Source organism: Cardiocondyla obscurior, linkage group LG07 (assembly GCF_019399895.1).
Source record: "Cardiocondyla obscurior isolate alpha-2009 linkage group LG07, Cobs3.1, whole genome shotgun sequence".
Taxonomy (NCBI): domain Eukaryota; kingdom Metazoa; phylum Arthropoda; class Insecta; order Hymenoptera; family Formicidae; genus Cardiocondyla; species Cardiocondyla obscurior.
In genome coordinates, this window is record NC_091870.1 from 8935054 (window position 1) to 8952100 (window position 17047).

Consider the following 17047-nt stretch of genomic DNA (forward strand, 5'->3'; position numbering starts at 1 on the left):
GTTACGTTCGCAGATAAAGTGCAAAAAAAAATTTTTACTATAGTCTAATACTTATTCATAATGCACAACAAAAAGCCTCGAATTTTAATAAAATTGTACCTCATCCATAATTGCTTGGCTTCGATAAAAATTAAATGGTTATCGCTTACGCTTTGCAGCAGCGTTGTGACGCATCGATCGACAACCGTAACGACGCAGTCGACCACGACGGAAATGACGGAACCACCACCGCCTCCGCCGCCACCGGTGCATCCGATGCCAACTCCGCCCAGGAACAACAACAATAAGCGGATCACATCCGAGGCGGCCGAAAACGCCGCGCTTATAATTGGCATCATAGCTGCCGCTCTAATAGCGATAGTCCTTATCATACTAGTGATCCTCAAGTTTAAGAACCGGCCAGAAACGAGTTACAAAGTGGACGAGACGAAAACGTTTTGTCAAGATCCAAACGCGGCTTTGCTGGGCGCCGCCGGCTCTGGCCAGCCTTTTAACGGCGCCTTGAAGAACGGTGCCAACGGTAGTAAAACTAATAAAAAGCGAGAACTGATAGACATTAAAGAGTGGTATGTGTAAAAAAAGAGAAGGCATAGCCAGTTACAGGACATTGCCTTGCGTTCGAAATTCGTGTACAGAAAGTTTGGGCCCTGGATGTGGCCAGTGAACTTCTCCTTTTGCCAGTTTTCGTTGTTGAAAAGGACTCAGTAAGACAGAGGAGAATAAACGAAATAGTACTTCATGGGTTTCGCGGCTGTGCAAAGTAAAGTGTGCTCGCTAATTAGAGCACGCGAAAAGAAAACTTTTAAACTGTTAAATAATTAATCAAGTCTACGTGAGTGCCGAGATTCTAAGAATCTGTTTTAAGGCTTCGACGCTGTATTAGTATAACGCGAAAAGTGATCGAATATTCTCCGAGAGAATCTTCCTCGAATTGCTCATCGCGCGGTAAACGATTTTCGTAGGGATGTCTCGTGAAATCTGATTGACGGTGAATACGGTGTAGCTGCGCGTACGAAAATAATCTTTTGGCCACGAATGAGAAGAGACGCGCTTAGGAAACTCTCGTGATAATTTACAGGAGGACTGGTGTGTAATAGAAACGATCATGATTCAATAAAACCTCTCTCGTACTCTTCTATGAAAAAGGATCAAAATGCACGAGAGACGATCAGTGATATCCTCGATAAAGTATGTTTTCTAAGAACTTTAAAGTCAGAATCGATAGATATCTAGAATAAAAATCATGTTTATTCTTTGAGGAAGTAATGAGATCGAAGGTATGCTGTCTTGAAAAGGTATAATATCTTTTTTTTTTAATTATAATATTAATTGAGACAAAATTGATTTAGGAAAATCCGTCGAATGACTTGCTCTCGTAAAAAGAATCGACGAGTCGCGAGGTACCAATTAACGATCTAGCGTTGCTCCTCTTTCCTCGATGTAAAATTAATAAAAAAAAAAAAAAAAAAGGAAAGACGGTGATATTAGCAATGACTGATTCGAACAAATCTTAGGAAACAATTTGCACGGATGCGATTGTAGGCAAAATATTTTTATCGTTTTGCAGATTTTACTTCCAACATTTTTTCTAAAAGCATTACTTTAAATTATTCTCGTTATTACCGCATAAATAATTTTAAGAGATATATTATTCATCTAAGATATCGATCAAAATATTTTATTCATTCTCTACTAAACATCTTGTGTACATAGTTAGACTAACGCTTAAAAAGAAATGGGCGTGGAAGTATTTAACTTTAATTTACATATAATTGCAATAAAAATCGTTTAATACAGAATCACTAAAATATTTTGATTGACTATTTTAAACGACTGGTACTTTATTAATTTGCTGATAAAACATTTAAATATTATTTTTAACACGTACAATATTTTATGATAAAGGGACGTTTGATTGCATTTTATTCTTAGTTTATTCACGACAATAAGATGTTGGAAGTAAAATGTTAGAGAAACGAAAGCGTTATAACGGAATTTTATCCTATTTATACATTTATTATTGTATAGAAAAGCGAGCAGATATTATATATGTATATGACACACATACTTATTGATTATGTTATGCGTGTATAAATTGTTTAACGAATTAAATAGATTTTATTAAAGTCTGTTTGAGTAAAGAATACATGAGACGCATATAATAAGAGTTCCATTCGAGGGATTCGAGTGTGAAATACGTTTAATGAGGAATGTAATACAATTTTATCAAGAATAGTCTCATCTCATACAAATATACATATATTACGACAGTGGTACTGACGTTGACCACAGTTTGCATTTCTCCACCATAGATTTGCGATATTATATTTTCATGATTTTTTTTTGAAAGAAAAAAAAGAAACCAAAATAGAGTTCAGTGTGTAAAGTTTTTAATAATTTATAAAATATGAAATATCACAGAACTTGCTTTAAATAGCAAATGTTCTAATGAATATCATTATCCTGCACAAATAATAAGTAACTCAATAATGTACAAATATTGAAATAAGTTATTTTAGAGACTATATTTTTATGCGAATTCACATTCGATGTAGCTTACGTGTTGTCACGTGTTGATTAATGTGCTCGGTATTCCTCATTCACGTATATTGCGAACTCGAATGTGTTTCACATGAGATTGTACGTAAGTGACTCTTATACATATGGAAAGTATCTGTAAGTAATGCGAGAGGAAAGACAAAAAAAAAAAAGTGGAAACCCGACGAATAAGTAATTTATATTAGCATACGCGAAAATGCTTATACTTAAATACAGGGTGTGTGAATGTGTTGCCAGTGCTGAGAGTTAGGTGACGTTTGACCGTGTCGTATGTTCACGTCGAGCATGATTGCACGGCGCACCGTAAGTGCACCAAGTCGTTTCTACCAAATTGCATCATCGTCTCCTCCTAATTGAGATTCACGATACGCTCGTTTTTATACAGGTCGATCTAGGTATTACGCATCGTTTCTTCTCGACTATAAAATCTTCGGTAAGACTCTTTTGGCCGTGGCGATGCTGTGACGTCTTCATTTAAAAATCTCAAAGTCGACGAAAGAATTTATGGACGAGGATACCAGCGATACTTTGGTGCATCCTGTATATAGCTATATGTTGTTAACTTAGTATTACTATTAACAAGGTTAATCGTTGACGTAGTTGGCGATAATAAAGATTTTTTAAAACCTATTCTGTGAAGCAAAGATCAAACAAGACATGTTAAGAATCGAAAGACAATTTATTATCCCCCCCATGTTGAATTTTATTAATCTAGTTAATCAGTTATGTGTTTAATATAAGTAGCAATGTTTTAAAAAATTATTTATAAATGAAGTGACAGTGTTACATGAACTGAAACGTAATTCTAATTATTATTGTTATTAATGTAATTGATTTAACACAGCAAAAATGACGTTCAGTTTATACGAATTTTAAAAGAAACGCGATATAATTTAGGACTTTTTAATTAAATTAATTTTAACATTTATGTTTAATTTTACATATTAACAATAATTGTTTTTAATTAAAAAAAAAAACAGAATTATTACTATTAACACGGCTGACAATTAACATGGTTAATAGTGATGACGAGCCACAAACTGACGTTTGTCGCAGATAAAAAAGCAATAAATAGTAAATGGGGCTTAGCGTTTAAGCTGATCTAAAGCACGTTTGATTTGCAAAGTTTTTTCCTGCTTGATTTTCTGGGAGAAATGAGAGATTCTGCTCTTTTTTCGGTTACATTATTTTACGCTTGCTTTCTTTTATTTTAGTTTTGAAAAGCGTAGAAAAGCGAAACCGAAAAAAATCAGATCTTTAATGGGCGAAAGAAACGAAGAAACCAAAGTTTCGGCATCGTTTAAATATTTCTCACAACTTCCTGAAAAATAATTAGCCGTTCGGTTATTGCCTAATTACACATTACAAAGGCGTATTATAAAAAAAAGCACATTTAAGTGAACGCGGGTCTCGGTTACGCATAAGGGTCTATAGTTCCTGCGATTTTTTATCTCTGAATCTCTTAATTTGCAAAGCAGATTCTGTAAAGCGTACATTACGTCCTCAGCGTATCGATCATTACAAAAAAAACTCGTTGAAGACTTCTTTCTTTTCACGTAAGGAAAGAATAGAAGGCCTCACCGTTTTCGCGCGACACTTCCGATATTTTGTATCGGCAGAATAATATGATAAGCACTGTCGATGAAGCGATCTATCTCTAGTATTTGAGGATGGAAATAGTACTTTGCCCATCACTGTCCCTCGACGATTAACCATAGGAGAAAAATAAGAAAACGTCCGATTATTATAAAGTGCTCTCGAATATTTTATAAGTCTCAAGTTTGTGATTCCTCTTCTGTAACGCACTCTTTCTACGAGGAAATCGTCCTTCTTTAGATCACGCTGCACGAGATCAATCAAATCAGTTGCCAATATCAATAGCTTCTCTATCTTTATCTCTCTCTCTTTCTCTATATACTATAATTCATTCGCCGTTTCCTTTAACGGTGAAATAATAGATATAATTAATAAGTCGATAACGCACGTATCTCGAAGTAACAATCCTCAGGGAAGAACAATTAACGCGATCAATCGGGATTAATCCATTACTGACTACTAGCAGCGATAGACGTTTAGTGATTGCACTCTTTTTGTGAGACTTTGATCCCTCTATCAAGTACCGTCTCTCTATCAAGTCGGTCGTTTTCAGTCTAATTATCAAGAATTTTATTAATCAAACTTGACGTAAATCTAATTTTTCAAATTAGTCCGTGTCTCTATCTAGCAAATAAATCACTCTTCAACGAGATTATGGATGTAGATGCAACATTTACGCTTCGAACAAGCTTCTTTACTCTTCAATGGCATTAATACCTATTTCATATCCATTTTATCGAGATAAAGAGCGCCTATCATCATTTCCCGCTCTTCGTTAAATTTGCAATCGTTTACCCTCGCCCTTCTTCCTCTCGCGTTTTATTTCACCTCGAAGGCATTTATGAATAAGTAAATCAATGTGTGAATTTTGTACATATATATTTATATGGCTGAATCTCGTGTGCGTGGGCAGTTTTAACGATACATCGATAACAACGATATTTCATATAAAAAGGATATCCTCGATTTCGCGCTCTTTTCGTTAACAGTTAATTAATAACTTCTCGGTGACTGCTATTTCTTGACGCTATTTTTTACATTACATTAGTCACAACTTTCGCGGAGAAAAATGCCGCTGCAAAGAAATATATTTCATTTCTCTATTCCTCTTTTCTTTAAGAAAAAAAATCTCTTTATCAAGCAAGAAAACTTTAGACATATTGTTATCACTGCCCTTCAATTCTCTATCTGCATATCGTTCGATGTACCGACACGACTAACGTTTATACTTAACTAAATTAACTTCTATAAAGATATATTTAGTGAGCAGTACTATTACTATTAACTTACGTACTATCAAACTCAAAATTGTATCGCGTACAAAAGCTGGAGCAGTCGGATTCGTAATCGAATAACCAATTCTTATTTCTTTTCCTCATGATTTGCATTCATGGATGTTTTTCATTTGTCGAAATCAATTATAGCAATTTCAACAGCAAATAAAAATTCTTACGTAAGATAAGTAATAATCACATATAAGAAAAAATCTCATAACGAAATATGAAAATCTCGTGATAATTATAAGATGTAGTTAATATATTATTTTAATCAATGTCTCCGTTGTTGATGTGATAATAATAATTATATTATTGCATTGTTACATAAAATTGTACAACACAATTACTGATATTATTTATGTTATATGTGCGTTATTCGTAATTATAAAATTACGAAAGTATTTGAATGATAAACTGTTCGAATGTTGACGGCTCTAGCGAACGCTTTACATCAGCTAATGACTCGTAATTACAAGAATCGAAAATTACGAATTGTAAAAGAAAAAAATAAGGAAAAAAAACAGAGATTGCACAAAAATTAATTTCGAATCTTCGAATCCTAACTTTGCTACAGCCTTCATCTAGCAAAATTAATATACGCGTTCCAAAACTCTTTGTGCGTTAAGTGCTGCAACAAATTGTAGCGAGATGTAAAATTGTTATAAAATATTGTTACAATAAATTTTCAAAGGATTATTCTCATTATTAAAATAGGAGAAAATATACTATAGAAGTTATTTTTATTATTAAAAATAAAATGAACTTGTGTCTTCTCATAAATATTCCGACTCTTTTGAAAAATAGTTTTAAGATAGGCGCCAGGGAGATCAGTGAGAATAATACTTTGAACGGGAATAATGATGAGCAAATTGTTGCAGCATTTGACAGTATTTAAGTCTAGTGGTTACTGTAAAAAGTGTGTATTATTTATTTAATTATCGTCGATATAATAAAATTGCCGAAATGTCCGCCGGACATGCACAACCCGATAATAACTGGAATAAATGGAAAATAAGAGGCGAACGCTCACTCACAGCTGTATCTAGAGTCGCTATATAGCTAGATAGAATTATATTTTACATTGTACAGTCGTATGTATATGAGTGCACTATAAATTAGATAGCAAAACATATTTGTGAACGAAACGGAGAGTGATCGTGCTAAGAGAATGACATGTGGCAGAAAGAGAGTGAATCTTGCGAAGTTCCAGAAGCGGACTCATCTTTTGTTATCGGCTGATTGCAAATTTCATACGACATGTGTATATATATACATATTATATATATGATAGAGAGGAGTAGAGACACGCAAGAGGCTGGTTCGCATCGACGTAGAAAATCCGCCGTCGATCGGCTATTTCGTTCCAGGCTACGTGAAGTATAGATGAAACGTTAAATTTACGAGGGTCGTAGGTGCACGCGATGCAATTAGATTTTTTACACGTCAATGCAAAAAAAAGAGCCACGTTTAGTTTGGCGTCCGCGTTTTTAAGCGATGTATGTACATTTCGAACTGCGCCCGGGAAGAGATTATCGTTATTACTTTATCCGATGTATGGTTCCCAAATACAAGTGGAACTGATTGTGAGTGAAAATGGCTGTTTCCCATATTTTACGCGAATCTAGTGGTTGGAAAATGATAGTGTTTGGTTTGTATGTGATGTTTTTACTGCTGTTAACGAAACGTCCGTGGTTTCGTCGCCCAACGTGGGGAAAAAAAGAATGGAGCTTGCCATATCGGTTAAAACAGCTTTTGCCAGCTTCGGGAATGTATTTTCACGTTAATCTTGCAAAAAAAAAAAAAAAGAGGTACGTAATACACACCCGCGCGTCCTACAAACATACATACACACACATACACATGTGAATATGCATAGTGCGCGCACACTACTCATTACAAAACTCTCTTGAGTTCGGGGACGTTGTAAATATAATAGAAATAATGTCGTAATTACGAAATTATATGAATAAAATATTGAAACTATACGGGACGTTCCTTCCTGCCTTTCATCCCTTATCGACGTGCTCTCAACGTGAACCTCTTTATTCTTCAGAGATTGTAAGTGTAAAAAATGAAAGTTCATGAAGCAATATATTAAAAGTGGGCGACGCTATATCCACAAATTAAATCTGTTATTCATAACTCAGAAGTGATAGAAAAAATAATTAGTGGTAATGAACGGGAGAGTCTGTTCTGCTATGCACTGTTTTATTTATATCGTAAGATGCAAATGTAACATATGTCATTTATTCTAATAAGTCTACAGCCTACCGTTCTACACAACAATCACAATCACAAGTCATATCAATCGATAAAAAAGAAGTATTCTTTACGATTAAGTCGCGTTTTTTTTTTTTTTATTATTTGACGATCAGCGTGCGTTTACAATGATTAGATACGATGATATTAACGAGATTGTAAAATGAGGGTGTGCACGGCATAACTCGGGCTTGGAGGAATCTCGGAAAAATGTGACGAGAAGAGAATTTGGTATTTATACGCTTATATGGTAGGTATGTAAGTGGACGACGTGATGCTGCTCCTCAAAAGTGTGTCCGAAGTGTGTTGTGTGCCAGAACCCTTGCGAGATGCGCGTTTGTGCGGATGAAGATTTAACGGGGGTAAGTTCGGATGTTCGATTCTCGTTGGAGAACTTACACGCGGACGAAAGGTTCCTCTCTGGATCGTAAGAATTCCTAAAATCACAAGAAAATTAATTTATCTTTATCTTCATGTTAATATACTTTTATTTATTTTTTTTTTATTATTAATTGATGAAATTAAAACCGATCAAGTCTGTAATTACCGGACTCATTCGGTTCCAGAACGTCGTTGAGCTGATAATACTCAGTCTTGATAGATAATGGTTCCTCGTAATCTACGAAAGCAGTGTTATCGAAAGCCTTGTCATCCTTCGGACGATTTTGCAATGTCGGAGAGATGGCTGGTGGGTCAGCATACGTCTGGAAAATTATCAATTTATATTTATATAGAGGTAAGTAACTTTAAGCCACTTTTTCTGCATAAACGTTAACAAGAAATAATTTTTTTTATCAAGTTTCAATAAATCCGAACAGATAACTTGATTTAATTTAATTTTTCGATTAACAAATCTATAATTTAATAATCGCCGACAGAAATTAACGTTCGAAGTAACTTAAGGGAATTTAATTAAATAAAATTGTATTTTGTCAAAGGAAAAAAAAAAACTGATGACGCCAGAAACAATTATTTGTCATGTAATAGAAACATATTGTTAAATTGCCTTGAGTTTTACATGTTCAGTTGGTGTGGTCGTGCAAGAACGTTTGGGGAACTGCCCACCCCCGATCGTTTCGTACGTGTGCTCCTCCAAATAATGTCTCGTGGTCCCGCGAGGGGTGAGGGTGGCCCACATTACCCGGCTGTCTTGCATTGTGTCCGTCGCACAAGGGTAGAGCACCGCCTCGTTTTGTAGTCGGCCGTTCTTCGTCTGCATCCCTGATGCTGTATTCGGCATGGAAATCACTCCGCCTTTCCCGTTTCTGTTGCTATCGTATTTACCGTTTATTTCGTTTCGGATTTTTCTAAACTAGTTTTCCCTTTATCGTAAAATATACTTACAATTTGCATTTTAGAAGCAACGTTGCGAGTGCAACGCTAATAAGAATGACACCAACGCACGACGATATTAAAATCAGGAGCCACGTATCGTCGAAGACGGTTCCTAAAATTTATATATGTTTAATTAGAAAAAAAAAAATTACATTTATTGGTATTAATTTTTTTTATAAAAGTTTAATATAAATAAAAAATATATTGAGTATAATTTTGCGTAAATAAAAATTATATCGTCTCTTCACACCTTGTTGAGGCATTTCTATATATTGCACTCCTTCAGAACGCCGGTCGCAAAAATGCTTACAAGGACTGTCATTTAAATGCGGTGGAAATGGCAGAATGTCAGAGCTCGGATAAAAATCAGAACCTTGCTGAAGAATAGCTGGGAATGGTGGTGGAGGTATATGAAGAATGTCAGGGGGTGGTTCGAGGGTACAGTAAGCGCAAGTTGAATTCATAATTGTGTCCAATGCTCTCATCTGCAAATTTATAAATTAACAAATTAATATAGCTACAGCAGAGTGTTTCAATTCACAATGTAAGAAAAATGTAACATATATAAAATTAAATTGAACATTAAATATATGTCACATTTATAAATTTGCAACAAATGTTAATATTAAAAAATTACGTCAAAGATAAAAATAATTTTCTAATACGTTATTTTTTTATGTGAATATATTTTTATCTATAAACTTGCACAGATAATTAAAACAAATAATGATAAAAATAAAATTAGAAGAAATAAAAATAAGTATCGATATAAAATAAGTACTCTAATTAAAATATAATAAATTAACTAAAAAAATATATGAAAAACCTTCAAAAGTAATATGACATTAAATCTCCAGTCAGTCTTTTATCCCGTTTCCCTCCTCGTCTTCTCGATTGTGTAGCCTCTACATCGTCGAATCAAATTTCTATCTCACTCAATATTAATTGATGATGTTCAAGTAAATTCGTCCATTCTCCACAAGTCACGGATCACTTCATACGTGCACAATCAAGAAGACTACGGCCGCGATAAGAAAATACACTCTTACCATCGAGCACTGGCTCCGTACGACTCTGATATCCGAGGGTAGTATCAGACTGGTGCAGAGCGCAAGCGCGTTTTTATTGAACGTAAATGACAAACATAGAACCAGTTACAAGAGTAAGCTATAGGCACCCAAATCCTGAATTCCGATGTAAAAGCTGTCCTATTACACGAAAAAGATATATCTCATTTCGTATTTCTGTCGTGCTGTTTTTTTTTAAACTGGTTCCATTAGTCAAGTTTAGTTGTTAGACAAATCAACGTTTAATACAAATGTATAATATCATATAAATATAAATTATTTTTATAGAGTTATTAATTATTTTTTTATTAATTCAGCAGTTAATAATCTTATCTTTAAAAAATTTTATGAGATTAAATTGAATTTATCGTTACCGCTTTTTCGCGATATAGATTTATCCCTACCGCGGGATATTCACTATCCCGCGTTTTATTCCTACCGCGCTTCAGAACGCGCTACCGCCTTTCTCGTTAAATTTTCTCATTAAATAATATTTAATTCCTTAATTACAATTAAAAAAAATAGCAATTTAATCACTAATATATTTGCCCAAATAAACAATTAAGAAATTAAAAATACACGAAATGATAAATTCGTCAATCCGAGGATTTCTCGGCGCCGAGTATCCGAAAACGCTTGAAATGTGTCAGGAATATAGGAGGAGTAAGTTGGTGGCAGCCGAGAGCCTGTTTCCCGCCGATTTCGCTCGCTAATGATTAATCAATACGGACATAGAATTTCATTTTAGTTCCGAGGAAATTCACTACGAGCCCGTCACCGTCGCTATCAGTAGATAGCAGAGAATTTCTATATCATCTAAAGATTCAAAAGAGGACCCTAGGACTTAACACGGAACACGCTTGAAATAATTAATAATTAGCAAATTAAATAATAAAAATAGAAATATATTAATGACTAGACGTATCGCGTAAAATACTATATTAATCATCAATTTTAATCTGCGCTAAAGTCGACATTTCTGCGAACCAAAAATATATATTCTTATCTATTTTAACCACTCACGTTTCCTATTTAGAACGTTATAGTGCGTGTATTGATTTTAATTATTCGATTTTACATTGAGAGCTTTACATCGAGAATGTTTTTTCGCGAAAAAATCGATTCGTGGACACATATGCCACGCGTAAACAGTTCTCGCTGTTTTCCTTCGTTACTCATATCTCATTTATTACTGTTTTCCTCATAACTGTATAGGAATATGTCGTATCCTTGAATATTTTATTAATTCTAACACTTCTAGCTTGCTTTCACGTATAGCCGTTTACCTCGGCTTGTAAAGCGCAAATAGATATGTGATTAAAAGATCTTAAATGATATTTAGGCAAATTAAAAAAAAAAAAAAAAAAAGCGGTCATAACGCGAAGAGTTTAACTGATTTTATAAATACATTAATCAAGCTAACGCATTTATAATTTGCTTTCTGTTTCAAATAATCTGATTGTAGGAAAAGCGTGTTTCTACCAAACATTTGATAGACGAATCATGTAAAATATATTTTTTTTTATTTAATCATTATTTAATCTAATAGTTTAATAATTAACTTTAAGTGATTAAAAAAAATTCTATTTTAATATTGCTGGTGCAGAAATCAGTTCGTGCTGCATATTAATCTTACGATATTTGAATCAGTCCAAAACAAATCGATCGTAATTTACGCAAAAAAGATGAAAACATTGCAATCAATGCGATCTAACATGTGCATTTTATTTTCAGCAAAGCTCGGCGTAAGTGGTATAGTCGACTATCTGATCGGACATGCGTCGTACAGTATCGCATGTAATCTTGATTCAAGCCGGTCTTTGCTCACTAGTGCACGTTGGAGACCCTCGAGTGGCAGATTTAAACGTAACTGTTGTCGAAGCTTATTTCTTTTTCACCTATTGTCCGCACTTCTTGAGATGGGATTTGTATAGCAATGAGAGTCACGAAAAGCAAGATATCATGTAAGTAAATTATTCCTTTTAATTTTTACAAGCGAAAATATCATTTCTTCAAGTAATCCAGAAATTAAATCGTTTGATATGTTTAAAAAAAAAATTTAGAAAGGTGTATTAAAAGAAATAGCATTAAAACAGATTTTTTGTGGAAATAAAAACTTAGGAAAAAAAAGGCACTTATTTCGTGTAAAATAAAGATAACAATCTCATAGAAACTAATTTTATCTTTAACTTTAATTACTTTTTTTCTTTTATGTTTAAATATTGGTATAAATTTGTGTTTCTACAGGACACTGTATTACTGAACCGTATAGATATTTATACAATCGCTTTTTCCCTTACAGTTCATGACGCACGAGAGTGCACATGATGTTTTTGAATTCAGTGAAAAGGAAGCGAAAAAAATTGTACAATTGACATAGAATTCTTATCAGACAGTGCATATAATAGCCATTTAATAGCGTTTGACAAGAGTCATTCGAATAAATGAACGTGAAATGACGTTGCACTTGACGTGCGAATCGGTTGTCTGCGTCAACATATCAGGTTTATCCACGCTAAACAAACGACCAACCCTTTCAAGTAGCAGGGTGGCTCAGTCGCATCGAGTGATGTGACACAACGATAATTAATTGTTCAAGCTATCGCGTTTACCAGAAATAAACACAGTAATGCATAATTTTTAAATACGTTAAAAAGAACTTTAATATTAATCTCTGATATCAGAATGCAAATAAAAAAGAAATTCAACGTTCATTAAATTCTTGAAACTGTGGCAGCTCGTTAGATGTATTACCTCATTACTATTTTCTATAATATATACATAAATTAATGGGCAACTCGCATGCGTTACTCTTAATTTCGTTACGTGTTATTTCCCATTTTAAATTAATTTCCATTAATTACCATTTCGCTTTTGAAAAAGTTTAAACGGCTGTGAAACTGTGATAACACGAAACATTTAATTACATTAACGTATAATTTGTTAATACATTTAATTGCATCGCCTATATACAATACATTAAATTAATGAATTTCAATGCAATGCATACGAGGAATTGTGTATCGTAATTACACCCTTCCCTCGATCTTATGTCTTAATGCGACTTGTGCGTGTGTAATGATAACCCACCTCAGTTTAATCAATCGCGAGTGATGTTACGAATTAACGTTTAACAGTCCGCGCGTGTACGCACGCAGAGTCAATAATAATTAATCTCTTTTTAGAGACATAAGCTTCGTGAGTGAATTTTTAATTTTACATTTTTTTTTTCTTTATTTTTTTAAATTGTTTTGTCACGCGATAATCGATCTAATTTAATATTAGAATCCCGTAATGAAATGGGCGGGCCACTCAACTTCAATTACGACATGATGTTGAAAACGAAGCGGATACTTAGTGCAAGCTCGAAGAAGGGTAGTGCAACTCATCAAAAGAGCCTGCCATTTCTGATGCGCCAGAGGAAGGATAAGGTGAACGGGATGGGAATTCAATTTCCGATTTCCCAGCCTCCGGCTCCACCGAGGTCACGACCGTTCCTCCACAGTGGTTTTCCGAGTGAACACACTTTAACCTCGAGCAACAATGTAAGTATATTGCAAAAAAAAAAAAAGAAAGAAAGAAATCGCTTGTCTCAAATATCACAGAAGTTTTGTTTCCCGAAGCTTTAAAGAGAAGAAGAAAAATTATAAAAAATACGAACAGAAGACAAAGAAAATTATCGAAACTTTAATTTCTTTCTCTTTTTTTTTTCTTTTTTTTTGTAGGATCCAGAAAGCTTCCACTGTGCGATAAGCCCGATTTTAACGTTAGCTCAATTATTTGGCGTTCTACCGGTCTCAGGAATATGCAGCCCGAATCCGGTGCAGCTAAAGTTCATAAAATTTTCGTTTCGTACTGCCTACTCCGTTTTCATACTCGGAATGGTGTTATTTATGTCAATATTGGCGATTATCCACATGATAAGAACGCTGAACTCCTTAACTTTCGAGGTGAAAGGTAAACAGATAAGTATTTCGCGTTGCTTTGTGGCGCATTGTGCCGCCGTTTATCTACAGAATGACACATGTTGCTTTATTGCACCGTGAAGCGAATCTAACACGATATGTAAAAAGACCAAATTTACTTTTCCAGAAATAAAATCGGAACAGAAAAAAATAAAAAAGATATAATAATAATTTTTTTTTTTTTTATTTCGTTCAAAGTTCTCTTTTTCTAACATAATTCAATTTCAGGAGGAGTTGCGTCTGCTACGGCCGGTGCGATATTTTACACGAACTCCTTCGTGGGCCTGATAATATTTTTTTGGCTCTCACCACGCTGGGGATCCCTTCAACGTGACTGGAGAAATATGGAACACTTCATGGACAGGTAAATATCAGTGCATTGAATAAGGAAGATTGCAAATTATCAAATGATCGAGCTCGTCCTCTTCAGAGGCACACGCACTAGCTGCATAGGCTCAACAGATTGAGATATTAACTTCCCAAGAGATTGCAATCGCACGTGCTCGTCATCACGCAATGACAGCAAACGTTATAAGAGCAATAATAAATCGTGTATAAAACCGTTTTACGCTATCGCGACAGATTTAATTGTAGGTTGAAATTAATTGCGATATTATTGCAATACGCATTGGCTCTTATAAAAAAAAAATATATGTAAAAGATTTATTACGTATGTTTTATATTACATCTACGCAATTCGGCATAATATAGACAAATCTAACTTTTGTCGCTAAATACGCAAACACGATATGGTGATCGCGTGTCTCTGGCATCTATCATCAGAAGATATCGTCGCTTGTAATTTGCCTCGAGCGACGTAAATGTTTAAAGATTCCTCATTGAAGCACGTCTTTCAGAATCGATTATTTCACGTTGGAAATCCCGTTGAATAATATCTTTGTCTAAAGTAAATTAATTTTTCACTTTGTCTTATAAACGTTGTTCACCCCTAATTTTCTTTTTTCTTTTTTTTTAGCAATAAAAATATACGACCGAAGCTGCGCTGGAAGTTGTACGTTATATCGGCTTCTATTCTACTTACGGCCGTTTTCGAACATCTCTTAAGTATGATGTTAAACACTACGAAGTACGACTGGAGTGGCAAATCAGGAAATTCGACGTTTAAAAATTTTTTATACATATATTCCGCATCGTCTCACGAGTTTATTTTAAACATACGTAAATAACGATATTTTACTTAATTAAAAGATTTTTTTTTTAATAGTACGATCTAATACGAATCTCTGCAAAGTAATTAAACTTGTACCATTTCGAAAACCCGTCCGTTGTATTTAATATTACGTTTCCTATAAATTTGTCATAAAACTTTGATATTTTTATTGCTTCAGGAAATTTAAAACTTTTTTTTTATTTTCAGTGAAATATAACTTCGCACTCGGTATCGTCATTTTTATTGTCAGCAAACTAGCAACTTTTACGTGGAACTTCACCGACGTTTTCATTATGCTGGTAATAAAACTTTGTAAATAATTATGCATATATATTTTATTTCACGACCGAGGATCAAATGCTTTGAATCTTATTAACTAATTTGAACTTTTGCTCGGAGTTTTCAGGTATCCACCGGCTTGGCTGAAAGATACAAAACGTTAAACAAGCAGGTGATAAGTTTAACATCAAAGCATCAAAAAATGGACTGGTGTTCATTGCGCGAAGACTACGCTACTCTTAGTTCCATGGTGAAAAAGGTGGACAACAATATCGCACCTCTCATACTTCTATCGTTCGCAAACAACCTTTATTTTATCTGCTTACAATTACTGAATGGATTGTCGTAAGTATTTAATTTAATTAAATTTAATTAAATAATACATATATCACAAATCTTGGCCGATTGTCATAGATGTCATTTAATAAAGTATATGCTGAGTAAATGTAAATAATAAAATACTAATCAGAAATATTAATTAGGAATAATTCATATGTTAATTTAATTCAAAGGTAAATTTATAAATTTAATTTCCATGTTATTCTTCACAGAAAACCTAATAGTGGCATAATCAACGACATATATTTCTTCGGGTCTTTTTTATTCCTAATCGTTAGAACGATAGCCGTCACTCTTCTCACTGCTAGGATTCACGATCAAAGTAAAGTGGTATTACCGCTGTTGTACACGTGTTCATCATCTACGTATAACGTTGAGGTATTTCTATTGAGATTAAAAAGGCAAAAAAAATGTAGGCACTTTTTCTTCAATGAGTTATGTAAATTATTTATTTAACTAATTCATCCTTCTTATGTATGCATATAATAATCCGCGGTTGTTCTACAGACGGAAAGGCTGATATATCTACTCACTACTGATGAGATCATGCTTACAGGAATGCGTTTTTTTGCCATCACGCGAAATTTTATGCTGGCGGTAAGAATAAATTGTCATATTAAATCTTTATAACACATTAATATAAAACTATCGAGAACATAAGTGAAAAATATTTTACGCATTAATTGAATTTTTTGTTGTATATTTACATTGAAAGCAAAAATTAATTTTTTTTTCTTATTACTCTTTTATGATTTTCAATATCTTTATCTGATAATCTATTTTAAATTCATGTACAGGTGGCTGGTGCTATTCTGACATACGAAGTTGTGCTGCTACAATTTAACGTCTCGGTGAACAAATAGTAACGTAACGTTGTAACGTTGCCAACAGGCAAACTGTTATGAACTTTACAAACTATACTGGGTAAGATAATATATACATTTATTAAAATATTTTAAATTATTATGTATGGAAAAACACAATGTTATCTTATCGCAATTTTTACTAAACGCTGCTACTCCCTGCAATTATAAATAATTTTTCATATATTTTATAAGAAAAATAAAGGTTTATTACAAAAGTTGTTTTGCTACAAATAATTTCGATGTATTTTCTCATACATATTCACAATTTGATTGGGTTTAACACGATTTTTCTTTTAAGATAGAATATGTATTATTCATCGACCATACATACAGC

At 33.7% G+C, this 17047-nt stretch overlaps 3 protein-coding genes across 8 annotated transcripts in view; 2 read left to right on the forward strand and 1 right to left on the reverse strand.

The window, feature by feature from the left end:
- Positions 1-7415, forward strand: part of Nrx-1 (neurexin 1) — a 177099-nt gene extending 169684 nt beyond the window's left edge. For all 3 annotated transcript variants that reach the window (XM_070659403.1, XM_070659404.1, XM_070659405.1), the window contains one exon: positions 159-7415. In XM_070659403.1, the coding sequence (XP_070515504.1) occupies positions 159-576 (418 nt within the window). In that variant the 3' untranslated portion in view covers positions 577-7415. The remainder of the gene's footprint in view (positions 1-158) is intronic.
- A 204-nt stretch (positions 7416-7619) lies between these two features.
- LOC139104147 (uncharacterized) lies at positions 7620-10141 on the reverse strand. 4 transcript variants are annotated; one of them, XM_070659410.1, is made up of 6 exons: positions 10076-10141; positions 9277-9511; positions 9036-9138; positions 8698-8962; positions 8239-8395; positions 7620-8128 (listed from the first exon to the last, which is right to left on the reverse strand). In XM_070659410.1, exons 1-6 carry the CDS (start codon positions 10076-10078, stop codon positions 7935-7937), a joined length of 957 nt encoding a protein of 318 aa, XP_070515511.1. In that variant the 5' UTR covers positions 10079-10141; the 3' UTR covers positions 7620-7934. The 4 variants fall into 4 exon arrangements, with proteins under 4 accessions (XP_070515511.1, XP_070515510.1, XP_070515508.1 ...); XM_070659409.1 differs by lacking the exon at positions 10076-10141 and adding an exon at positions 9962-10069; XM_070659407.1 differs by lacking the exon at positions 10076-10141 and adding an exon at positions 9871-10069.
- Positions 10142-11684: 1543 nt separating this feature from the next.
- On the forward strand, positions 11685-16864 carry LOC139104206 (gustatory receptor for sugar taste 64a). Its single transcript, XM_070659532.1, has 10 exons — positions 11685-12057; positions 13379-13638; positions 13819-14050; positions 14287-14422; positions 15035-15237; positions 15437-15528; positions 15636-15853; positions 16060-16225; positions 16355-16444; positions 16645-16864. The coding sequence occupies exons 2-10, from the start codon at positions 13393-13395 to the stop codon at positions 16708-16710; spliced, it is 1449 nt and encodes a 482-aa protein (XP_070515633.1). The 5' UTR covers positions 11685-12057; positions 13379-13392; the 3' UTR covers positions 16711-16864.
- The last annotated feature ends 183 nt before the right edge of the window (positions 16865-17047 follow it).